The 24,684-nt window shown below is 44.1% G+C and overlaps 3 protein-coding genes across 3 annotated transcripts in view; all 3 read right to left on the bottom strand.

The window, feature by feature from the left end:
- Positions 1-259: 259 nt before the first annotated feature.
- On the bottom strand, positions 260-2,110 carry LOC134873709 (adenylate kinase isoenzyme 5-like; the record flags this gene model as incomplete). Its single annotated transcript, XM_063897509.1, has 4 exons — positions 1,891-2,110; positions 1,105-1,277; positions 811-924; positions 260-451 (listed from the first exon to the last, which is right to left on the bottom strand). Coding segments are annotated over exons 1-4 (699 nt in total), but the record flags the coding sequence as incomplete, so codon positions are not given.
- On the bottom strand, positions 2,107-3,807 carry LOC134873708 (uncharacterized protein DDB_G0288629-like). Its single transcript, XM_063897508.1, has 4 exons — positions 3,793-3,807; positions 2,949-3,266; positions 2,327-2,593; positions 2,107-2,145 (listed from the first exon to the last, which is right to left on the bottom strand). Exons 1-4 carry the CDS (start codon positions 3,805-3,807, stop codon positions 2,107-2,109), a joined length of 639 nt encoding a protein of 212 aa, XP_063753578.1.
- A 7,019-nt stretch (positions 3,808-10,826) lies between these two features.
- Positions 10,827-24,684, bottom strand: part of LOC134873077 (uncharacterized) — a 31,884-nt gene continuing 18,026 nt past the window's right edge. Inside the window, 4 exon segments of the mRNA XM_063896479.1 lie at positions 10,827-11,032; positions 11,139-11,240; positions 11,912-13,201; positions 21,092-21,115. Of these exon segments, the coding sequence (XP_063752549.1) occupies positions 10,914-11,032; positions 11,139-11,240; positions 11,912-13,201; positions 21,092-21,115 (1,535 nt within the window). The 3' untranslated portion in view covers positions 10,827-10,913.

Below are 24,684 nucleotides of genomic sequence, written 5' to 3'. Positions count from 1 at the left end.
GGTGTAGCAGGTGTACCTGTATCAGCAGGTGTAGCAGGTGTACCTGTATCAGCAGGTGTAGCAGGTGTACCTGTATCAGCAGGTGTAGCAGATGTATCGCTATAAGCAGGTGTAGCAGGTGTACCTGTATCAGCAGGTGTAGCAGGTGTACCTGTATCAGCAGGTGTAGCAGGTGTATCGCTATAAGCAGGTGTAGCAGGTGTACCTGTATCAGCAGGTGTAGCAGATGTATCGCTATAAGCAGGTGTAGCAGGTGTACCTGTGTCAGCAGATGCAGCTGGTTGTAGTATCTGCTGACGGAGGTGATGTCTCTGTGGAAGGAGTCCAGGCGCCTCCTCAGGGCGGTGCTGTTATCTCCCAGAAGGCCGAGCTGCGTGGCTCGTTGCTGCAGACGGCAGCGCAGCGTCTGATTGGAGCAGAGCAGCAGCAGCACCAGGTCAGGAGAGCCAATCTGAAACAGAATCTGCTCTGTGACTCAGAACTCCAGAAATCAAACTATTCATGTTTACCTGACTGCACCAGGACCAAGAACGGGACAACCTGCAACAGGACCAAAAACTGGACAACCTGCACCAGGACCAAGAACTGGACAACCTGCACCAGGACCAAGAACTGGACAACCTGCAACAGGACCAAGAACTGGACAACCTGCATCAGGACCAAAAGGGACAACCTGCAACAGGACCAAGAACTGGACAACCTGCAACAGGACCAAAAACGGGACAACCTGCAACAGGACCAAAAACGGGACAACCTGCAACAGGACCAAAAACGGGACAACCTGCTGCAAGCTCTCTGATTGGGTGGTACCTTCTCCTGGAAGCTGAGGGCCTGGTGGACGTCTCTGGGGAATCCGTCCACGATGAACCCTCTGAAGTCGGGCTGACCAATCATCTGGCGCTTCAGCTCTGAGATGGTTTCCTCCTGCGGACACAGAGGGAGTCTTCGTGTTCACACCAAATGCTGAGACATTCAGCAAATAAGAAAGATGAATGGTGCTGCTCAGACTCAGGTAACGGGGGGGGGGGGGGGTTGTTGAAGTGGTTTGGGTTTTGATCAGAAGGGGAGGGTTTGCTGAGGTGGTATGGGTTTCAGTCAGCTGACCTGCAGGCCCAGCTCTCCGTGGCCCATCATCTCCGATATCACCTCCCACTTCCTGCCGGGGGACGCGTGACTCAGCAGCTGCCTCCTCAGCAGCTCGTCCAATGAGAAGAGTCTGAATCTGAAGCACTTAGCAAGCCTCGACGCCTGACTTCCCTTCCCACTTCCTGGACCGCCTAGTGGCAAGAGAAGATCATACAGTATGACATCGTCACGAAACATCACCCCCCCCCTTCACATTCTACGGTCCGATAACACATTAATCACCCAGAAATGAGAAAGAAGAAGACCACCCAAAGAAGATGAACCTGAGGTCAGGGGTTTATCCTGTAATCATATAATCATTGTAGAGGAACACAAGGGGACCACAGAGACCTCAGACTGATGTCAGACACTGAAGTTTTATTAGAAGTCACAGCCAAGTCGCAAGTCTTTATCAGATATAACGAGCACACCACCATAACTCCTTTCCCCAGCTAAGAGTGCATGCCAAAGGGGACACAAGTATCCGATAAGTTGGACTACCAGATATCCTTAGAGCCAGCAAAACATCCTGCATCAACTGATGCCCTGCAGGAGGGAATAAGGAGACAGAAGAAGGTCTGGGCCTGTGCTCTCCCAGGGGAGTCGAGAGTGATAAACTTTAACAACCCTAACTCTTGGTTAATCTTCATGTATAACACCAGGGTGGACCCTTCAGAGCGTTTGCTCTCAGGTTCTGTTTGTTGCTCCTGAACGATGTGATGCTAACTACCTGAAGCTCACCTGTTGCCTCCCAGCTTCTCTTACCGATGATGAAGATGATGAGGGGCGGCATGCTCACTTCCTGCAGGAGTCCAACACTCTCTGTCATGTCAGAGTCCGAGTCTATGGAGAGCCGAGAACGGACCAGAGGAGAGCCTGGGAGGAACCAGGCTTCAGGAGCTGTTTGTGGTCCTGGTGGGCTTTTGCTGCTGCCGGAAAACACCTGGGGGGTCAGTACAGTTGGGACAGAGGCTCTGAGGTTCATGGAGGGGGGGTGGGGACCTTTTGTTGGTGGAACTCCTGTGGACGACGGAGATATTAACTGAGGTGAAGGATGGCACCTTTGGGGTATGGGTGGTTTTACCTGGGGCACAGGTGTTGTTTGGGGTATGGGTGGTTTTACCTGGGGCACAGGTGTTGTTTGGGGTATGGGTGGTTTTACCTGGGGCACAGGTGTTGTTTGGGGTATGGGTGGTTTTACCTGGGGCACAGGTGTTGTTTGGGGTATGGGTGGGTTTATTGGACGTGCAGGTGGGGTTCTGGTGGTTCGACGGGATATAAGTGCTGTTTTTGTGGGTGTTGATGTGGTTTCTGGGGGTCCGGGGCCCAGCTGGTGGCACTCAAGGTGGATGAAGGTATCCCAGGTGACGGCCCTGACACCCCCCAGCTGAGTGGTCTTGGTAAGGCAGCATTGCAGGAAGCTGACGGGGTCCTCGGGTCGGTTGTACAGCAGACCCGTCAGCAGACTCTGAAACACACCAAAACAGAATTTTATTTAAACTGTGTCTTTGTTTCTCTGCTCCCCCAGGTCATGTCAACACGCAACCTGAGTCGGCCATATTTAGAGCAACAGCTGCTCACGCTGTCCACTAGCATCTTGTTAAGAGCTGTTACCATGGAAACGCAGCCTCCGCCTGACGTTAACACGTTAACACAGTCAGTGTGGGAAACCCTCCTTATTGTGAAGTTCTCCTCACTGCGCCTCAGTTTAGCAAATATCTGATTCTGATAAGATTAGAACTGACATCTGTAATCTGTCAGTTTGGAAGTAATCAGATTACTCTTCAGCAGCGATAAAGCTAATAAAGATAAAACGCTCTCACCTCCAGCAGATGAGAGAGGTGATAGTGAGACAAGTACTCCGTCACCTGTCTGCTGCTCATCTTCTTCTCCTTCTCCTTCTCCTTCTTCTTCTTCTTCTTCTTCTTCTTCTTCTTCTTCTCCTTCTCCTTCTTCTTCTTCTTCTTCTTCTTCTTCTTCTTCTTCTTCTTCTTCTTCTTCTTCTTCTTCTTCTTCTTCTTCTTCTTCTCCTTCTCCTTCTTCTTCTTCTTCTTCTTCTTCTTCTTCTTCTTCTTCTTCTTCTTCTTCTTCTTCTTCTTCTTCTGTTCCACTTGTAATATACTAACGAGGCTAACTACACCCTGTGACAAAAGAGATCTGATTGGATAACAGTGACATCATCATAGTGACTCCTGGTGGCAGAGCTGAGAACTGCAGACAAATGAACTCAAACCTGAACTGTGTGTGTGTGTGTGTGTGTGTGTGTGTGTGTGTGTGTGTGTGTGTGTGTGTGTGTGTGTGTGTGTGTGTGTGTGTGTGTGTGTGTGTGTGTGTGTGTGTGTGTGTGTGTGTGTTCGTGTGTGTGTGTGCACGTGTGGGTTTCTGTGGCAACCATGATGTAAGCCCAGAGGGGGGGTTTGTCCTGTCTTTCTCTTTCATTGTGTCAGGGTGTGTGTGTGTTTGTGTGTATGCAATCTGCATCAGCGAGAGGTTTCAGTCGCTGGAGGATCGACAGAGGAGAGGAAGAGAAACTGAGGTTTGAAGATGGGCGAAAGAGAAGAGTTGTTGAGGTGGAGTAAATGAAACTTTATTTTAACTTTCATTAACTTCATTCAACATTTAGAATGTATTCCAACTTGAAGCTTTATTTAAACACATGCTTGTTACAGTCTTGTCCGTCATGCTCAGCTGTGAGTTTCAACAGAAACTTTGACTTTCGTTTATATTTATTGTTTCCTCAGCTTCCTCTGACGGCCACCAGGGGAAGCTGCATGTAACTGTGTGTATCTTTGTTTTGCTGTTGACCTACTTGTGCTGCAGCTGAATGAAAGCAGCCGGTTGGACTGTCCAAATCAACAAACTTTTAAAAACCTAGGTAGGTCGAGGTACCGCTCTCTATGAAGCAGTGTTTACTGTAGTTCCTGTGGTAGCAAAACAGAGATCCATGGGACATGTGAAATATATCAGAGCAGGTAGGCTCTGTGATGTCACTGGCACCAACAGACAGTCTATGAACAACCACGCTGTGATTACACTTCATCTAACAGGACACATCACAGACGCTGAGTGTGTTTAGGAACACAAAGCCCTACACTGGGTTCCACTCTGCATAGACTACAAACCTGTAGACCTGATGGCTCTATAGTCATTAAAACCTGTAGACCTGATGGCTCTATAGTCATTAAAACCTGTAGACCTGATGGCTCTATAGTCATTAAAACCTGTAGACCTGATGGCTCTATAGTCATTAAAACCTGTAGACCTGATGGCTCTATAGTCATTAACCTGATGGCTCTATAGTCATTAAAACCTGTAGACCTGATGGCTCTATAGTCATTAAAACCTGTAGACCTGATGGCTCTATAGTCATTAACCTGTAGACCTGATGGCTCTATAGTCATTAACCTGTAGACCTGATGGCTCTATAGTCATTAACCTGTAGACCTGATGGCTCTATAGTCATTAAAACCTGTAGACCTGATGGCTCTTTAGTCATTAACCTGTAGACCTGATGGCTCTATAGTCATTAAACCTGTAGACCTGATGGCTCTATAGTCATTAAACCTGTAGACCTGATGGCTCTATAGTCATTAAACCTGTAGACCTGATGGCTCTATAGTCATTAAACCTGTAGACCTGATGGCTCTATAGTCATTAACCTGTAGACCTGATGGCTCTATAGTCATTAAACCTGTAGACCTGATGGCTCTATAGTCATTAAACCTGTAGACCTGATGGCTCTATAGTCATTAACCTGTAGACCTGATGGCTCTATAGTCATTAAACCTGTAGACCTGATGGCTCTATAGTCATTAAACCTGTAGACCTGATGGCTCTATAGTCATTAAACCTGTAGACCTGATGGCTCTATAGTCATTAAACCTGTAGACCTGATGGCTCTATAGTCATTAAACCTGTAGACCTGATGGCTCTATAGTCATTAACCTGTAGACCTGATGGCTCTATAGTCATTAAACCTGTAGACCTGATGGCTCTATAGTCATTAACCTGTAGACCTGATGGCTCTATAGTCATTAACCTGTAGACCTGATGGCTCTATAGTCATTAACCTGTAGACCTGATGGCTCTTTAGTCATTAAACCTGTAGACCTGATGGCTCTATAGTCATTAACCTGTAGACCTGATGGCTCTATAGTCATTAAACCTGTAGACCTGATGGCTCTATAGTCATTAAACCTGTAGACCTGATGGCTCTATAGTCATTAAACCTGTAGACCTGATGGCTCTTTAGTCATTAACCTGTAGACCTGATGGCTCTATAGTCATTAAACCTGTAGACCTGATGGCTCTATAGTCATTAACCTGTAGACCTGATGGCTCTATAGTCATTAACCTGTAGACCTGATGGCTCTATAGTCATTAACCTGTAGACCTGATGGCTCTATAGTCATTAAACCTGTAGACCTGATGGCTCTATAGTCATTAAACCTGTAGACCTGATGGCTACAAAAAGGAAGACTTTATTTTGGCTCTACGGTGGTAAACAAAAAGCAGGATTTAATTTAAGGAGATTAATGTGAACATGATTTGTCTTTAGCGGAAAACCAGGACATTGAGCTCCAGGCAACGGGACAAGGATCAAAGGACTGATGAGGGATTTCACTCGGTGCAGGTGTACTGGTTACGCCCCTTCTTCTTCTTCTTGTACGGCGGGTTGCCTCCCTCGGTGTAGCAGCAGCTCCCCATGCTGGATGCCTGCTGCACCAACATGGCCTGACTTGAGGAAGGTTCATGTGGTGAGTCAGGATCATTAACGCTTACTTCAGTATCTCCCGTAGCTTATAGACTGTTGTATGCAGAGAATAGGGCGAACTGCAAAGGATTGTGGGCAGAAGGCTTGTTGTGTTTTGGGTCATACTCAATCTCTCTAGCATTAAGAGGAAGAAAAAGAAGAAGAAACACTCTATTAATCTCTTACAGGGAAATGTCTTTCCCCACTCTTGAGTGTTTACACACATACACACAGGGAGGATATACATTACGGTAGTATATAGGAACGCAGCCTAAATTGGGAATAATGTTTATAGACAAAAAGACGACTAACAGCAGCAGGACGTTTTAGAGACGGATCAGAGAAAGAGCAGACCTGAAATCTGATCATCAGGAGCCTGGACCTGGTGTGGAAATTTAAATAAAGACTGAGCTCTGCATAGGAACCAGCACCCGACCCAGATGGTCCAGGCTTAGTTCCTGGTTCAGTTCCCTGTACTGGTTCAGGCCCTGATTTGTGTCCTGGTCTCTGGTCCTCTGTGCGGTCCTAACCCTGTAGTATAAATTAATCTGAGTTTGTTTAAATGTGATCTGTAGAAATCTCTTGATAAAGTTCTATCATAATAAAATCTCACTAACAGTCTTTTTCTTTAATCAGTCCAATAAAGTACTCTCATGTAGTGGACTTGTGTGTCTTTTAGAATATGAGAATGTTTTGAATAATAAATACAGAACATCTAAACCACAACAGTGAGTTCTGCCTGATTCTATTACAGGCTTAAAACTAATGTGCATTATCACTACTGAATTTACCAATCAGAATTGACAAGTAACCAGATGTTTTTATGTTCTGTAAGAAAATAAAAACATGGAGGGGACCATAAGTAAAAACAGGACATTTCAAATAAGGCAGAGTGAGACCTCTTCACATAAAGGATCAGGAGGCAGAGTGAGACCTCTTCACATAAAGGATCAGGAGACAGAGTGAGACCTCTTCACATAAAGGATCAGGAGACAGAGTGAGACCTCTTCACATAAAGGATCAGGAGACAGAGTGAGACCTCTTCACATAAAGGATCAGGAGACAGAGTGAGACCTCTTCACATAAAGGATCAGGAGACAGAGTGAGACCTCTTCACATAAAGGATCAGGAGACAGAGTGAGACCTCTTCACATAAAGGATCAGGAGACAGAGTGAGACGTCTTCACATAAAGGATCAGGAGACAGAGTGAGACCTCTTCACATAAAGGATCAGGAGACAGAGTGAGACCTCTTCACATAAAGGATCAGGAGACAGAGTGAGACCTCTTCACATAAAGGATCAGGAGGCAGAGTGAGACGTCTTCACATAAAGGATCAGGAGACAGAGTGAGACCTCTTCACATAAAGGATCAGGAGACAGAGTGAGACGTCTTCACATAAAGGATCAGGAGACAGAGTGAGACCTCTTCACATAAAGGATCAGGAGGCAGAGTGAGACGTCTTCACATAAAGGATCAGGAGACAGAGTGAGACCTCTTCATAAGCTCACCTGCGAGTTGTCACAAAGTCCTCTGAGGCTGCGTCCTGTCCAGTTAAAGTCATGATGGTGAATCGAATTATTTGCTCCCGCCTGGAAACAACTACTGACCCATCCTGAGCGGTTCACTACGCAGCTAGATTGCAGGGTTATCAGGTATGTAGAGCCTAAAGGTTTTCTGTACTTCGATGGAGGCTAATTAACTACTCAAAACCTCTTGCATATAACTTGTACACATTACTCTTAAGATTGCAAGGATTTAGCAACCTTTTACAAACTCCTCCAAGAAGGTAGCTCGGTCAACAATATATCCGATGTACAGCACTGGGGCATAGGTTAACTTCTTCAAGAAATCATCTGTATCCGACAAAAATATGGCCCCCATTCATCAAAACGTCTTTGAAAAAGAGATATTCATAACTAATCAAAACACACGCATGCTGGTGGATGTGTTCAGTCTGTCATGGAGTATAGGCATACTGAGCATTTGCATGATGATCCATAGGGGGCGCCAAAAACAACACAAATGTATAACTCAAAACCCCACACATCACTTCTGAGGATTTACATGAATCAGCAAACATTTTCTGATCTGTTCCAAGCTCTACATGCTCGATGAAAGTCCAGGGTTAGGCCAACCGGGCCTCAGTGTGGAGCTTGAGTTGTAGCGCCGCAGTGTCTCTGCTCTGTGAAGCTGTACTGATCATTTATGTCAATGGGGATTTTTGTCCATGAAATGAAAAACGTCTTTATGTGACAGCCTTCAGATTCAAACTACTGAATATCTATTTCATATAAAACTTTATTCACACAGTTTTTATTGCCACTGACAATATCCATGCAGCGGTTGGAATAATAACAACCATAATAATAATAATAACAATAATAACAATAATAATAATAATAACAATAATAATAATAATAACAATAATAACAATAATAACAATAATAATAATAATAATAATAACAATAACAACCATAATAATAATAATAACAATAATAACAATAATAATAATAATAATAATAATAATAATAATAATAATAATAACCATAATAATAATAATAATAACAATAATAACAATAATAATAATAATAACCATAATAATAATAATAATAATAACCATAATAATAATAATAATAATAATAATAATAATAATAATAATAATAATAACCATAATAATAATAATAATAATAATAACAATAACAACCATAATAATAATAATAACAATAATAACAATAATAATAATAATAATAATAATAATAATAATAATAATAATAACCATAATAATAATAATAATAATAATAATAACCATAATAATAATAATAACCATAAATAATAATAATAATAATAACCATAATAATAAATAATAATAATAATAATAATAATAATAATAATAATAATAATAATAATAATAAAAGTTAAATAAAAAAGTAAAAAATAGACTTAATATGTTCTTGGTAGAGAATACACTTTTACTTATTTTTTACAAAAAAACCTTTCTTTAGTAAAAAATTAAAAATCCCACTTTTTGAAAGAAAAAACTTTTAAAAATATTTTACATTTAAACAAAATCAATTTACGCTTTACTGCAAATCCTTTCCTTTCCCCCTTGTCACAAATCGTAAAAAAAAAGGGCGATGCCCCGGGGTCCTCGTTAAAAATTAAAGCCTCGTAAATGCCCCCCGGCCCCCTTTAAAATTCGGGCCTCTGTGATGTCCCCATCCTGGGTTAATTTTTCACCCTGTAAAGTAAACCGGGGTCCTCTTTTAATTTTCCCGGGGGGGTTCCTCTTTTATGTCAGGGGGGGGGGGTCCTGGGTTAATATTCAGCCCTGTGAAGTCCCTTTCCTCTTAATACCCCATCCCCTTGATGCCCACCGGGGTCCCTTTTAATTTTCAGCCTCTGTATGCCCCCGGGTCCCGTAATATCGCCCTGTGATGCCCACCAGGTCCCTTTAATTTTTCAGCCTCTGTAAAGTCACCGGGGTTCCTCTTTAAATTCCCAGCCTCTGTGATTTCCAACCGGGCCCTCTTAATTCAGCCTTTTCGGTTTTAAACCGGGGTCCTCGTTAATATTCACCCTCTGTGATTTTCCCCCGGTCCTCTTAATTTTCAGCCTCGGGAAAATGTCACCGGGTCCTGGGTAATTTTCCCGCCCTGTAAAGTCACCGGGGCCCCTTTTTAATATTCACCCCCTGTGAGTCCCAAGTCCCGTTAAAAATTCAGCCCTGTAAATGTCACCAGGTCCTCTTTAAATATTCCCCCCTGTGATGTAAACCATTCCCTTTAAATATTCACCTCGGTGTTTTCCCAGTCCTCGTTAAAAGGGACCCTCTGTAAAGTAAACCCGGGGGCCTCGTTAATTTTTAGCCTCTTTGAGGGTCCCCGGGGGGGGGGGTTCCCGTTAATAATTCAGCCTCTGGGGTTTTTCATCAAGGGCCGCGGGAGAACAGGCTGACGTCAGCGGGTAAAACTGTGAGTCAGAGAGGAGGCGGAGCTCTCGGGCCCCCTGGCAACCTCCCTTCTTTAGACACCCCTCTCTTCTCACGAACGTACCTCAGAAATGCATCATCATTGTCACAACTCCCTCCGGAAATAATCCACCTGACCCCGTGGCATCCCCAAAGGTGATTTTTTTACCGTGAATTTCGGGACTTTTCCGAAGCGCGGCGGGGCACGCGGGTTTCCTCCTTTGGGGGGGGGGGGGGGGGGGGGGGGACAAACTAAATTTCCCCCTGTCACACACTTAAACTGGGGGGTTAGTTAAATTAATGCCATTATTAATAATCCTAATTTAAAAATGCGACATAATTTTTAACACTGTAAATATACTTACCTGAACAACGTGGTGCCACCCCAAAAAGGTGTATCCAGGACAGGGTAAAACAGGGGGCCGGCCCTGGCTCCACCTCGACACTGCCCAACCCCCCAGGGGGAGAGGGGGGGGAAAGGCCCCGAGGGGGGCCCCCGGGCACTCGACGGGGGGAAAAGACAAAAAATGGGTTGGTGGTGTGTGTTTTGTTGTGTTGGTGTTTTGTGTGTGTGTTGTTGTTGTGTTGGTTTGTTTTGGGGTTTTGGTGTTTTGTGGGTGTTTTGGGGGTGTGTGTGTTTGTGTGTGTGGGGTGTGTGTGTGTGTTTTGGTCACTGCCCCCACACACTTTCTCTCCTGCAGCTTAGTGAGGGGTTTTCCTGGGGGTTCCCCGCCCCCTAAAGGTTTTGCATTTCCCTACCCCGGGTGGGGGGTCCGACCACACACGCACAAACTTGATAAGTCGGGGTGGGCTAAAATGGGGGTTTTAAGAGTGACCGGTTACCCCCTCACATCTAAAGAAAAACACACGGGAATGAGCTGTTTTAAACAATCACAGGTAGTTTCCCACCGCCTCTCTGTCAGACAGACAGAACAGACAGACAGACAGACAGACAGACAGACAGACAGGACAGACAGACAGACAGACAGACAGACAGACAGTGGAAGACCGACAGGTGAGAGACAGGGAGTGGTTTCTTGAGAGGGAAGGCGTCTCTTTAGCATTTCTAAAAGGAAGGGTTCTCCTTAAAGGGGGGTCTGGTTGTCTTACCCTGGAACGTGACGTAGGCAATTTTGGACAGCTGGCTAAACCTGGGTCCTCCTGGGATCAGAATCTTCTGGGTCGCTTTGGACAGAGTTTATGAGAATATAACTCTGGTTTATGTTCAGGAAGTACAGTTACTACCTATAACTACTACTACTTACACTCATACTACTACTTGCCGTTGTACCTTTGGTCTCGTAGACTTTCTCCTCTTTTGCGTCCTCTTTTATTTCCTTCCTCTCCTTTCCTTCTTTTGTTTCCTCTTTTGTTTCCTCTCTGGCCTCAGTGACTGTGGTTTAACAGAAATGGTTTTAAAGTATGAATCGGAGTTTATTTCAGTTTCATAGATGAGGTTCATGTAAAGGATGCATTTCAGAATTTCTTTCAGTTTGTCGTTGCTAGTTATCCTTGCGTTACGCTGACATCCTCCAAAACACACCGACAGTTATATTTCACCTGACAGGACAAAGTGATTCAGGGTCATGTGGGTTAGGGTCCAGATTTCTGTTTTGTTTGGAAGTTGATTTACACTGACTCGATACCTGCTTGACTTCAATGATCTGTCACAGGAGACATCTCTAACTAATGAAGAATCCACGTAATCTTTTGTAGAGATACAGCATCCACGTATATTTGGACAAGATTTTCCCAGCGCAAGTTAAAACTCACTTTTGATTTCTTAAAACAGATCAAGAATAAAGCTTAACTATGTGAGAGTGAATCAGAAAGACTCTCTGGATGTGCGGTCAGTGTTGGCTGCTATGTCTCATTACAGGATGTGTATTTTGTAAATTGGGTGTTTTTCTTTATCTTAATATATATATTTTTTTAATTGCATATTTTCATTTGTTAAGCTGTCTTGGCTCTGTTGATACTATAGCACATTTAAATGTCCCCTCCATGGGATGAATAAAGGGATTCTGATTAGATATTTTATACAGCATGTCTTTGTGTGTGTACCTTTTTCCTGGTTTTGCTCTGCGGATTTATCCTTTTCAGAGTCTTTCTTCTCTTCTGACTCTGGACCTCCTGTCGGTCCACCGGCAGCTGGATCCCCTCCTTTCTTTCCTTCCATCTGAGCAGTCGAAGAATCTCCTCCCAGATCGGCTATGGCTTTGGGAGATTCAGTTCTAGAATCCGGACCAGGACTTATGTTATCCGATGCGAGGGAATCTGGTGCAAGTGATTCTATTCCACCAACCCCGGCTTCCTTTGTCTCTAGACCTGCTGAAACAGAATCCACTCCAGGATCAACTGGGTTTGATCCAGGTTCATCCACAGATACAAGATAATCATCTGGAAAGTTCCCTGGATCATCCACAGCCACTGGTCCAGAACCTTGTCCAGAAATAGGAGGAGAAAAGCTGAAGTCCACTGGGGCCAAGTCGCTTGCAGGGTCATATGGCTCTGTGATGGGGGAGCTTGGTTCTAGTGCAGCATCACCTCCTCCTTCGGAGGGAGGCAACAACGATTCTAAAGGAGCGTTAGGAGGCAGTATATCCAGCGGAGGTAAATCCGGAGGAGGAACATTATCAGACGCTACATCTGCAGGAGGTACATCATCAGAAGGTACATCTGGAGGAAGTACATCAGGAAGTGTTACATCTGTAGGAGGTAGATCAGGAGAAGGAACATCAAGAGTTGATACATCAGGGGAAGGTGCATTTATCATCATATCTTGAGTCCTAGAGGAGGGCACTTCTGGAGGGACATTCGGAGAAGGAACATCCACAGGGGGAACATCAAGAGATGTTACATTGGGAGTTCCATCAAGAGTTTGCACATCAGGAGATGGTACATCAAAGGTTGGTAAATCAGGAGACCCATCAAGAAGTGGTGCATCAGTAAATATATCAGCAGGTACATCAGAAGGTATATCAGGAGATATATCAGGAGGTGGTACATCAAAGGTTGGTAGACCAAGAGTAACATCAGGGAAAGGTTCATTAAGAGAAGGTTGATCCGGAGGTACATCAGAAGGAGGTTCTTCAGGGGAAGACGTTTCTCCTGCTTGTTGAGTGGTTGGAACTCCTTTGAACTGATTGGTTGGATCCAACCCAATGGATGATGTTACTCCCGATGAAGCACCATCTTTACCCCAAAGAATGTCTGGGATAGATGCTGTTGTTGTTAGTGGTGGTGTTACTCCTGTTGATGTTGTAGGCCCATCAGAAGGTAATGTAGTACCAGTGCCAGAGAGGGTGGAGTCTGTGTTGTCTGGTGAGGAGGTGGAGTCAGAGGGCGGAGTCACTGGGTCAGAAATAGACACCTCAGAGTCAGTACTGCGACCTGGGATAGTGGGGCTGTTGGTAATGGTGTAACTGGTGGGACTGGATGAGCTAATACTGTTACCGGGAGTTGTGGAGTCTTTGTCAAGAACTGTATCCACTGAAGACTCTGCTGTACTGCTAAAGTCTGTAGTACTAACAACAGTAACAACTGTAGGACCAGAAGTACAGTCTACACCAGCTCCAGAAAAGTTCAAAGTGTCACTCGTACTAACGTTGTATGTTGTAGGGTCAGTATCAGTTATAGTCGCAGTTCTCCAAGTGTCAGTGGTAGCATCACTAAGAGTACTTGTTTCTGCAGTACTTGATGTGTTAGTGGTAGTATCAGTAAGAGTACAGGCTGTTGCAGTACTTGATGTGTTAGTGGTAGTATCAGTAAGAGTACAGGCTTCTGCAGTACTTGATGTGTTAGTGGTAGTATCAGTAAGAGTACAGGCTGTTGCAGTACTTGATGTGTTAGTGGTAGTATCAGTAAGAGTACAGGCTTCTGCAGTACTTGATGTGTTAGTGGTAGTATCACTAATAATACTTGTTTCTGGAATATTCAATGTGTCAGTGGTAGTATCACTTACAGTGCTTGTTTCTGCAGTACTTCGTGTATTAGGGATAGTATCAGTAAGAGTAACGGTTTCTGCAGTACTCCATGCATCAGTGGTAGTATCTGTGACAGTACTCACTGTATTTGTAGAAGATAACATGTACATTGATGTAATTGTAGAAGTGTCTGTAGATGTTGGAAGGTTAGTGGTGGAAGTACTGGTAGTAGAGATAATATCATCAGTTACAGCTGTGGTACTGTCAGCAGCTGTGGTACTGTCAGCTGTGGTACTGTCAGCAGCTGTGGTACTGTCAGCAGCTGTGGTACTGTCAGCAGCTGTGGTACTGTCAGCAGCTGTGGTACTGTCAGCTGTGGTACTGTCAGCAGCTGTGGTACTGTCAGCAGCTGTGGTACTGTCAGCTGTGGTACTGTCAGCAGCTGTGGTACTGTCAGCAGCTGTGGTACTGTCAGCTGTGGTACTGTCAGCAGCTGTGGTACTGTCAGCAGCTGTGGTACTGTCAGCTGTGGTACTGTCAGCACTGGGGTACTGCCCCAGTTTGGGGACTGTCAGCAGCTGGGATGCACACGGGGTACGTCACAGCGGGGTACGTCACACTTGGTACTGTACACTTTACGCCAGCACGGTGGTACTGTCAGGGGTACTGTCAACTGGGATGCCACACCGGGTACTTCAGCAGCACGGGGGTACTGTTAGCTTGGTACTGCAGCTGTGGTACGCAGCACTGGGTATTTGCACGTGGTACTTCACACTTGTACGTTCCACTGGGGTATTTTCAGCAGCTGGGGTACTGCAGCATGTGGTACGTCAAGCTGTGGAACGTCAGCGCTGGGGTATGTCACGGGGGACGTCCACGGGTACGCAGCCGTGGACTGTCACACGTGGACTGCAGCACTGGGGTACGCAGCTGGGGTACTGTCACACGGGAGGGTCCAGCTGTGGTCGCCGGGACGCACGTGGTCTGTCCGGGGTACTGTACAGCGGGACGTCAGCTTGTACTGTCCAGTTGGTACTGTCAGCTTGTACGCAGCAGCTTGGTACGCAGCGGGGACGGGCACACTGGGTACGCACTGGGGTACTCCCCTTGGGGTCGGCGCCTTGGTACGTCACAGCGGGGTACGCACGGGGGTACTGTCGCAGCTGTGGTACTGCATTTTGGTTGTACACTGTGGTACTGTCAGCCTGGGGGTCTGTACAGCTTGGTACTGCGCGGGTACGTCAAGCTGTGTGGGGGATCGGCACCCACCTACGGCGTTAGGGGCCCGCCGCGCAGAAAAAAGAAATCCTTTGTGAACCCAGCTTTGTGCTCCACAAAACCTCAGCATCAAACTGAGACTACCTACTGGCCCAAAAACACCAGGAACACTCACCCTACGGACCCAGAACACCAAAAACACCAGCTCTGGACCCAAACCAAACACCATCCGGGACCCCAAACCCAGGAACACTCATCTACACCCAAACACCAGGAACACGAGCACGGCCCGAACAAAAGGGAACACTCAGTCTACGGGGACCCCCAGAACACCGGGAACACTCATCTACTGGACCCAAAACACCGGAACACAAGGCTCGGACCCAAACCCGGAACCGAGGCTACGGACCCAAACCCCGGGAACACTCATTACTGCCCCAGAAACCAAACACCAGTCTACGGACCCAAAACACCAAACACGAGCACTGGACCCAAACAAAAGGTTTAAACACCTATAATTTGGATTCGTTCTCCTAAGGTTTTAAACCCTTTTTGTTACTAAGCGTTCTTGGTAAGGTTTTTTTAAGCGTTCTTGGTGTAAGGTTCTTTAAGCGCTGTTGAAAGGTTTTTAAGGTTCTGTTGTAAGGTTTTTTAAGCGTTCTGTTGAAGGTTTTTTAAGCGTTCGTGTGTAAGGGTTTTTTAAGCGTTCTGTGGAAAGGGGTTTTTTTAAAAGCGTTCGTGTGTAATTTTTTTTAAACGTTCTGGTGAAAGGGTTCTTTAAAACTTCGTGTGAAGGGGTTTTTTTAAGCGTTCGGTGTGTGGGAAATTTTTAACCTTTTTTTTAAGGGTTTTTAACTTCGGGAAAGGGTTCTTTAAAAATTTGGGGGAAGGTTCTTTAACTTTCGGTGTAATTTCTTAAGCGTTCTGTGTTAAATTTTTTAAAACTTCGTTGTAAGGTTCTTTAAGCGCGGGTTGTAAGGTTTTTTTTAAACTTCGTGTTAAGGTTCTTTTAGCTTCGTGTGTAATTCTTTAAACGTTCGGGTTTTAAGGCTTTAACTTCCTTGGGGAAAGGGTTTTTTAAAACTTCTGTGTGAAGGGTTTTTTAAGCTTTCGTGTGTAAGGTTTTTAAAAAGGGTTCGGTGTGTTCTTTCGTTCGGTGTGAAAGGGTTCTTTAAACGTTCGTTTTAAATTTTTTAAAAGCTTCCTGTGTAAAAGTTTTTTAACTTTCGTGTGAAAGGGTTTCTTTAAAACGTTCGTGTGAAAGGGTTTTTTAAAAAGCTTTCTGTGTGAAAGGGTTCTTTTAAACTTCGTGTGAAGGTTTTTTAAAAGCTTCGTGTGAAAGGTTCTTTAAGCGTTCTGGGGTAAGGTTCTTTAAACGTTCGGTTTTAAAGGGTTTTTAAGCTTTGTGTGAAAGGTTTTTAAAAACGTTCGTGGAAAGGTTCTTTAAGCGTTCTGGTGTAAGGTTTTAAGCTTTCGGTTGTAAGTTCTTTAAGCTTTCTTGGAAAGGGGTTTTTAACTTCTGTTGAAGGTTCTTAAGCTTCTGTGTGTAAGGTTCTTAAAACGTTCTGTTGTAAGGTTTTTCGTCGTGTGAAGGGTTCTTTAAGCGTTTTTTGGTGTAATTTCTTTAAGCGTTCTGTGGAAAGGGTTTTTCTTTAAGGGTTTTCCCTGTGTGAAGGGGTTTCTTAAACTTCGGGTTGTAGTTTTTAAAAACGTTCTGTGTGAAAGGTTTTTTAAAAACGTTCGTTGTAAAGTTTTTTAAGCGTTCTTTTTAAGGTTCTTTAACGTCTGTGGAAAGGGTTGTTTAAAACGTCTGTGTAAGGGTTTTTAAAGCGTTCGGGGTAATTCTTTAAGCTCTGTGGGGGGGGTTTTTAAAAAAACGTTCGGGTTTTAATTCTTTAAGCTTTCGGGAAGGGTTTTTAAGCTTCGTTGAAGTTTTTAAACTCTGTTTTAAGTTCTTTAAGCTTCTTTTTAAGGGTTTTTTTTAAGCTTTTCTTGGGTAAGGTTTTTTAAAAACTTCTGTTTAATTTCTTAAGCGTTCGGTTTAAAAGGGTTTTTAACGTTCTTGGTAAGGTTCTTTAAGCTTCGGGTAAATTTTTCTTTAAGCGTTTGTTTTAAGTTTTTAAAACGTTCTGGTTTTTAAGGTTTTTAACTTTCGTGGTAAGTTCTTTAAGCTTTTGGTGTGGGTTTTTTAAAGCGTTCTGTGGAAAGGTTTTTTAAAGCTTTTCTTGTGTAAAGTTTTTTAAAAGCTTCTTTTAAGTTCTTTAAACTTTCTGTGTTAAAGGTTTTTTAAAAAACTTTCTGTGAAAAGGTTTCTTTAAGCTTTGTGGAAAAATTCTTTAAGCTTCTGTGTGTAAGGTTTTAAAAAGCTTCTGTTTTAAATTCTTTAAGCTTCTGTGTGTAAGTTCTTTAAGCGTTCGGGAAGGTTTTTTAAAAAGTTCTGTGGTGGGGTTTCTTTAAAGCGTTCTGTGTAAAAGGTTTTTAATTTTTCTGTTGAAATTTTTTAACGTTCTGTGTGAAGGTTTTTTAAAAACTTCTGTGTAAGGTTTTTTAAGCTTTCTTTGAAGGTTTTTAACGTTCTGTGTGAAGTTTTAAGGGCTTCTTGTGAAAAGTTTTTAAGCGTTTCTGTTGAAGGCTTAAAGGGTTCTGTTGAAAGGTTCTTTAAACTTTCGTTTAAGTTCTTTAAGCGTTCGGTGAAGGTTCTTAAGCTTCTTTTTGAAAGGGTTTTTTGCTCTTTGAAATTTCTTTAAGGTTCTTTTGGGGTAAGGTCTTTAAGCTTTCTTTTTAAAGTTCTTTAAGCGTTCTGTTGGAAATTTTTTAAGCGTCTGTGTTAATTTTAAGCGTTCTGTGTGAAAGGTTTTTAAACTTCTGTGTGAAAAAGTTCTTTAAGCTTCGTTGAAGGGGTTTTTTAAATTCTTGTTAAAGGTTCTTTAACTCTGGTGTAAGGTTTTTAAAAGCTTCTGTTTATTTTTTAAGCTTTCGTGTGAAAGGTTTTTAAAAAGGGGGGGGGGGGGTTTTTGGGGGGGGGGTTTTAAGGGGTAAGGGTTTTTTAAGCTTTTGGGAAGGAAGGTTTGTGTGGGTTTTTTGTTCGGTGGGGGGGTTTTTTTTGGGGGGGTAAGGGGGGGGGGTTTTTTTTGGGGGGGGGGTTCTTTAAAGGGTTTGTGTGAAGGGGTTTCGGTTTAAAGTTTGTTCTGGGGGTAAGGTTTTTAGCGTTTGGGGGGGGGGGGGTTTTGGGGGTTTTTTTAAAAGCCGGTGTAGGTTTTTAAAGGGGTTCGTGTGTAAGGTTTTTAAGCTTTCTGGGGAAAGGTTTTTTTTAAACGTTCTGGTGAAAGGCTTTAAACGCGGGGGAAAGGTTTTTAAGCGTTCGGGGTTGGTTTTTTAAAAAACCGGGGGGGTGAAGGGGTTTTAAAAACGTTCGGTGAAGGTTCTTTGCGTTCGGGGGGGTTTTTTTAAAACGTTCGGGTGGGTTTTTTAAGGGGTTTCTGTTTTGGGTTTTTAAAATTTCGGGGGTTCAACCGGGGTTTTAAAGGTTCTTTTGGGTTTCGGGTAAGGGTGTTTAAAAGGCCGGCGGATTTTTAAAACGCTGTTTTAAAGGTTCTTAAGCGCTGCTCTGGGGTTTTCTTTAAGCCGTGTGTAGTTTTTTAAAAACGTTCGCATCGATTCTTTCCCCGGGTCCAATTCTTTAAAAGCTCTGTTTTTAAAACGGCTGCGCGGGTTCTTAAACGCCTTTCCCTTAAAACTGCCCGGGGTTTCAAACGTGCGCCTGATTTTCTTAAACCTGCGTCGGGGGGCTTTAAAAGGGCGCTCGGGTTTTTTAAAAACCTCGTTCTTTAAAACGTCGCGCTGAGGCAAAAACGGCGCTTATTTTTTAAAGGGGCGCTCGGGTTCAAACGCTGCTCGGGTTTTTTAAAAAAAGGGGGGCTCGTCTAATTCATTAAACTCTGCGTCGAAATTCTTTAAAACCTTTTTAAACTGCTGCGCTGGGGTTCTTTAAAACGTCGCGTCTGAGGCTTTTTAAAGTGCGCGCTGGGGGTTCTTTAAACGTCTGCGTCTGAGGCTTTAAACGGCTGCTCTGAGGTTTTTTAACCTCTGTTTTTTTAAACGTGCCGTCTGGGGGTTTTTTAAAAACGTACTGCTCTAGGTTTTTAAACGCTGCGCGGGGTTTTTTTTAAACGGCTCCGAGTTCTTAAAAAAACGGCTCCTCTGGGGTTTTTTAAACGTGCTGTGCTGAATTTTTTAAACGCGCGCGGGGTTCTTTAAAACGTCCCGCTCTGGTTTTTTTAAACGGCGCGTCTGGGTCTTTAAACCTCGTTCTTAAACTGCGCTCTGGGGTTTTTAAAAAAACTCGCTCTAAAATTCTTTAAACGGCTGCTCTGAGTCTTAAACCTCTGTTCTTTAAACGTGCTGCGTCAGTTCTTAAACCCTCTTTTCTTTAAACGGCTGCGTCTGAGTTCTTTAATTTTCCCCTCTGGGGTTTTTTTTAAATTTCTTATCGGAGGTTTTTTTAAACGTTCGCCGGGGTTTTAAAAAACCCTTTTCTTTAAACGTCTGCTCGAGGTTCTTTAAACCCGTTTTTTAAACGTCTGCTCTAGGTTCTTTAAATTTCTTACTTTAAAACTGCTGCTTCAGTTTTTTAAACCGGGTCTTTAAACTCTCTCAGGTTTTTTAAGGTTTTCTGTATCGGGTTTCTTAAACGCTGGGGCTTTAAACGGCTGCTCGGGTTTTTTTAAACTTGCTCTGGGGTTCTTTAAACGGCCTTTGAGGGGTTCTTAAACGCTCGTTCTTTAAACGTGCGCGTCTGGGCAAACCTCTGCTCGATTTCTTTAACCCTGTTTTTTAAACGTGCGCTCTGATTCTTTAAACCCTGTTTTTTAAACTCCGTCTGGGTTTTTAAACGCTCTGTTCTTTAAACGTGCTGCGTCGGAGGTTCTTTAAACGTGCTGCATCTGAGGTTCTTTAAACGCTCTGTTCTTTAAACGTGCTGCGTCTGAGGTTCTTTAAACGTGCTGCGTCTGAGGTTCTTTAAACGCTCTGTTCTTTAAACGTGCTGCGTCTGAGGTTCTTTAAACGTGCTGCGTCTGAGGTTCTTTAAACGCTCTGTTCTTTAAACGTGCTGCGTCGGAGGTTCTTTAAACGCTCTGTTCTTTAAACGTGCTGCGTCTGAGGTTCTTTAAACGCTCTGTTCTTTAAACGTGCTGCGTCTGAGGTTCTTTAAACGCTCTGTTCTTTAAACGCTCTGTTCTTCAAACGTGCTGCGTCTGAGGTTCTTTAAACGCTCTGTTCTTTAAACGTGCTGCGTCTGAGGTTCTTTAAACGCTCTGTTCTTTAAACGTGCTGCGTCGGAGGTCCTTTAAACGTGCTGCGTCTGAGCTTCTTTAAACGCTCTGTTCTTCAAACGTGCTGCGTCTGAGGTTCTTTAAACGCTCTGTTCTTTAAACGTGCTGCGTCTGAGGTTCTTTAAACGCTCTGTTCTTTAAACGTGCTGCGTCTGAGGTTCTTTAAACGTGCTGCGTCTGAGCTTCTTTAAACGCTCTGTTCTTCAAACGTGCTGCGTCGGAGGTTCTTTAAACGTGCTGCGTCTGAGGTTCTTTAATTGTCCTGTTATGGTTCCTTAAATCTTTTACCGTTGTGTGTTTTCTGAAGCTTCTGATACTGATAGGGTTAGGGATTAAACACTAAGTGATGCCTGCCATCAGTTAGTGTTTAATCCCCTAACCCTAACCCTTAAACACACACCATCTGTCAGATTACCGCTTCACTCCCAGAAAACTAACTCACTCACTCACTCACTCACTCACTCACTCACTCACTCACTCACTCACTCACTCACTCACTCACTCACTCACTCACTCACTTGCTCTTCTTTCTATATTTTAGTGGGATTGTGACACAGTGCTCTGTAGCAGAGATAATGTGTAACTAAGAATGTTGTAAGAGTTCTTCATCCCAAGATGCAACACTGGATTGGGATTCAACATGCCACACAGGTGAGCAGACAGACAGGTAAATGGGTGAGCAGAAAGACAGAAATATGGGCGAACAGACAGACAGATAAATGGGTGAGCAGACAGACAGGTATACAGGTGAGCGAAACATTACTTACTAGCTGCAGTTTGTGATGCTTCACCTGTCAAAAATACACAGTACGATTAAACTGAATGACACAATTTCATCTTGGTGCTTTTCAGTAAATGTGTTCAGGTGCATAGAGCTGTAGTGATGTGTTCAGGTGCATAGAGGTGTAGTGATGTGTTCAGGTGCATAGAGGTGTTCAGGTGCATAGAGGTGTAGTGATGTGTTCAGGTGCATAGAGGTGTTCAGGTGCATAGAGGTGTAGTGAAGTGTTCAGGTGCATAGAGGTGGGTTTGAGTTTTCGGGTTTGCAAAGAGCTGTTTGATGGGGTTAGGTGCTTTGAGGTTTTTAAGGGCTAAGGGGTTGGTGAGTTTCGGGGCATGGGGGGTTTTTTCAGGTGCATAGGTGAGGGATGTTTGGGTGCTTTGGGGTTTTTCAGGTGAATAGGGGGTTTTGGTGGGGTTTTCGGTTTGAATAGAGCTTTTGTGATGGTTAGGGCATAAGGTGTTCGGGCATAGGGTGTATGGGGGTTCGGGCCCTAGAGGTTTTATGATGTTTTTCAGGGGCTTTGGGGGTAGTGATGGGGTTCGGGTCTTAGAGGTGTGGGGATGTGTTCAGGTGAAAAAGGGTGTTGTGATGTTTTCCGGTGTTGGGGGTGTTTTGGGGGGTGTTCAGGGGCATAGGGGTTTTTGTAAAATGTGTTTTTTTGAGGTTTTTGGGTGCATAGGGGTTTTGGGATGTTTGTTGGGGCAAAAGGTTAGGAGGTGTTGTTTGTGTTCGGGGGTTTTTTGAGGTGGGGTTGTTTTTCAGGTGCATTCTTTTGAGGTGTTCGGTGCAAAAGAGGTGTAGTGATGGGGTTTTGGGGGTTCCCGGTGCAAGAGGGTGGTGTTGTTTCATGGTTAAAGTGTTTATGTGTTCAGGGCAAAGGTGAAGTATGTTTTTTCGGTGCATAGGGGTGTGGGATGGGTTCGGTGCTTAAGGTGTTTGTGGGGTCGGGGATAGGGTGTTGATGTGTTCGGTGCTTAAAGTGATGATTTTTCCAAGTGCATAGAGGTGTTGTGTTGTTTTTCAGGGGCTTTAGAGGGGGTTTGATGTGTTAAAAGTGCATAGAGGTTTGTGTTTGTTTTTAAAAGTGCATAGAGGTGTTGTTATGTGTTTCAAGTCATAGGGTGTTGGGGTTGTTCGGTGCATAGAGGTGATGGATTTGTTAGGTCCCATAGAGGTGTTGTAAATGTTTTTCAGGTGCATAGGGGTGATGTGATTTTTTTTCGGTGTATGAGGTGTGGTGTTGTTTTCAGCGCTTAGAGGTGTAGTGATGGTTGTGATTTTCCCGGGGCTTTGGGTTTGTGTTTGTGTTCCAAGTGCATAGGGGGGTTTTTATTGTTCAGGTCATAGGGGGGTTTTTTGTAAAGTGTTCAGGTGCTTTGAAGTTTGTGATGTGTTAAGTGAAATAGAGGTGTTGGTGTGTTAAGGTGCTTAGGGGGTTTTGTATTGTTAAAGGGCATAGAGGTGTTGTGATGTGTTCAAGTGCATAGAGGTGTTGTTATGTGTTCAAGTGCATAGAGGTGTTGTGATGTGTTCAGGTGCATAGAGGTGATGTGATTTGTTCAGGTGCATAGAGGTGTTGTGATGTGTTCAGGTGCATAGAGGTGATGTGATTTGTTCAGGTGTATAGAGGTGTGGTGATGTGTTCAGCTGCATAGAGGTGTAGTGATGTGTTGTGATGTGTTCAGGTAGCATAGAGGTGTTGTGATGTGTTCAGGTGCATAGAGGTGTTGTGATGTGTTCAGGTGCATAGAGGTGTTGTGATGTGTTCAGGTGCATAGAGGTGTTGTGATGTGTTCAGGTGCATAGAATTTTTGTGATGTGTTCAGGTACATCGAGCTGTTGTGGTGTGTTCAGGTGCATAGAGGTGTTGTGATGTGTTCAGGTACATAGAGCTGTTGTGGTGTGTTCAGGTGCATAGAGGTGTTGTGATGTGTTCAGGTGCATAGAGGAGTTGTGATGTGTTCAGGTGCATAGAGGTGTTGTGATGTGTTCAGGTACATAGAGGTGTTTTGATGTGTTCAGGTACATAGAGCTGTTGTGGTGTGTTCAGGTGCATAGAGGTGTTGTGATGTGTTCAGGTGCATAGAGGTGTTAGTGATGTGTTCAGGTGCATAGAGTTGTGGTGATGTGTTCAGGTGCATAGAGGTGTTGTGATGTGTTCAGGTGCATAGAGGTGTAGTGATTTGTTGTGATGTGTTCAGGTGCATAGAGGTGTTGTGATGTGTTCAGGTGCATAGAGGTGTTGTGATGTGTTCAGGTGCATAGAGGTGTTGTGATGTGTTCAGGTGCATAGAGGTGTAGTGATGTGTTCAGGTGCATAGAGGTGTAGTGATGTGTTCAGGTGCATAGAGGTGTTGTGATGTGTTCAGGTGCATAGAGGTGTTGTGATTTGTTCAGGTGCATAGAGATGTTGTGATGTGTTCAGGTGCATAGAGGTGTAGCGATGTGTTGTGATGTGTTCAGGTGCATAGAGGTGTTGTGATGTGTTCAAGTGCATAGAGGTGTTGTTATGATGTTCAAGTGCATAGAGGTGTTGTGATGTGTTCAGGTGCATAGAGGTGATGTGATTTGTTCAGGTGCATAGAGGTGTAGTGATGTGTTTGTGATGTGTTCAGGTGCATAGAGGTTGTGATGTGTTCAGTGCATAGAGGGATGTGATTTGTTCAGGTGCTTTAGAGGTTTAGGATTTTGTTGTGATTTTTGTTCAGGTGCATAGAGGGTGTAGGGTGGGGATGTGTTCGGGTTTGAGGGGTTTGTGATGTGTTTGGGCTGCATAAAAGGTTTTTGGGGTTTGATGTTTTTCCCAGCTGCTTAAGGTGTTGTGTGGTTCAGGGCATAGGGGTTTTGTGATTGTTCGGGTGCATAGAGGTTTGTGATGTTTCGGGTGCATAAGGTGTTGTGAGTGTTCAGGGGCATGGGTGTTGTGATGTTTCAGGGGGCATAAAATTTTTTGGGGTGATGTGTTCAGGTCCCTGGGAACTTTGTGGGGGTTCGGTCAAAAGGGTTTTGTGATGTGTTCGGGTTTTCAAGAGCTGTTGGGGTGTTTTTCGGTTTTAGAGGTTTGTGTGTTTTCGGGTTTGCATAGGGGGTTTTTGATGTGTTCATGCAGAGAGGGGTTTTGAGGTTTCGGGACAAAGGCTGTTGGGGGTTGTGTTCAGGTGCATAGGGTTTTGGTGATGTTTTCAGGGCATAGGGGGTGTTGTGATGTGTTCGGTGCTTTAAAATTTTTGTGATAGTTTCAGGTACATCGGCTGTGGGGATGTGTTCGGTCCCTAGGGGGTTTTTGAGGGGTTTTTTCGGGTACATAAGGTTTTGGTTTTTTTTCGGTGTTAGAGGTGGGTAGGTTTTTCGGGTGCATAGAGGGGGGGTTGGTGTGTTTTCCCAGGTGCATAGAGGAAAGGGATTTGTTCAGGTGCATAGAGATGTTGTAAAGTTTTTCCGGGCATAGAGGGTGGGTGATGGTTGGGTGCAAAAGGGGTTTGTGTTTTGGGTTCGGGGTCCCCATAGATTTGGAGGGGTTTTTCAGGTGCATGAGGTTTTTTTGTTTTCGGGGCAGGGTTTTTTGTGATGTGTTCG

This window comes from Eleginops maclovinus, chromosome 12, assembly GCF_036324505.1.
Source record: "Eleginops maclovinus isolate JMC-PN-2008 ecotype Puerto Natales chromosome 12, JC_Emac_rtc_rv5, whole genome shotgun sequence".
In the NCBI taxonomy this organism is placed as follows: Eukaryota; Metazoa; Chordata; class Actinopteri; order Perciformes; family Eleginopidae; genus Eleginops; species Eleginops maclovinus.
The sequence above is the reverse complement of the archived record's forward strand: the minus strand, read 5'-3'. Positions and strand labels throughout refer to the sequence as shown.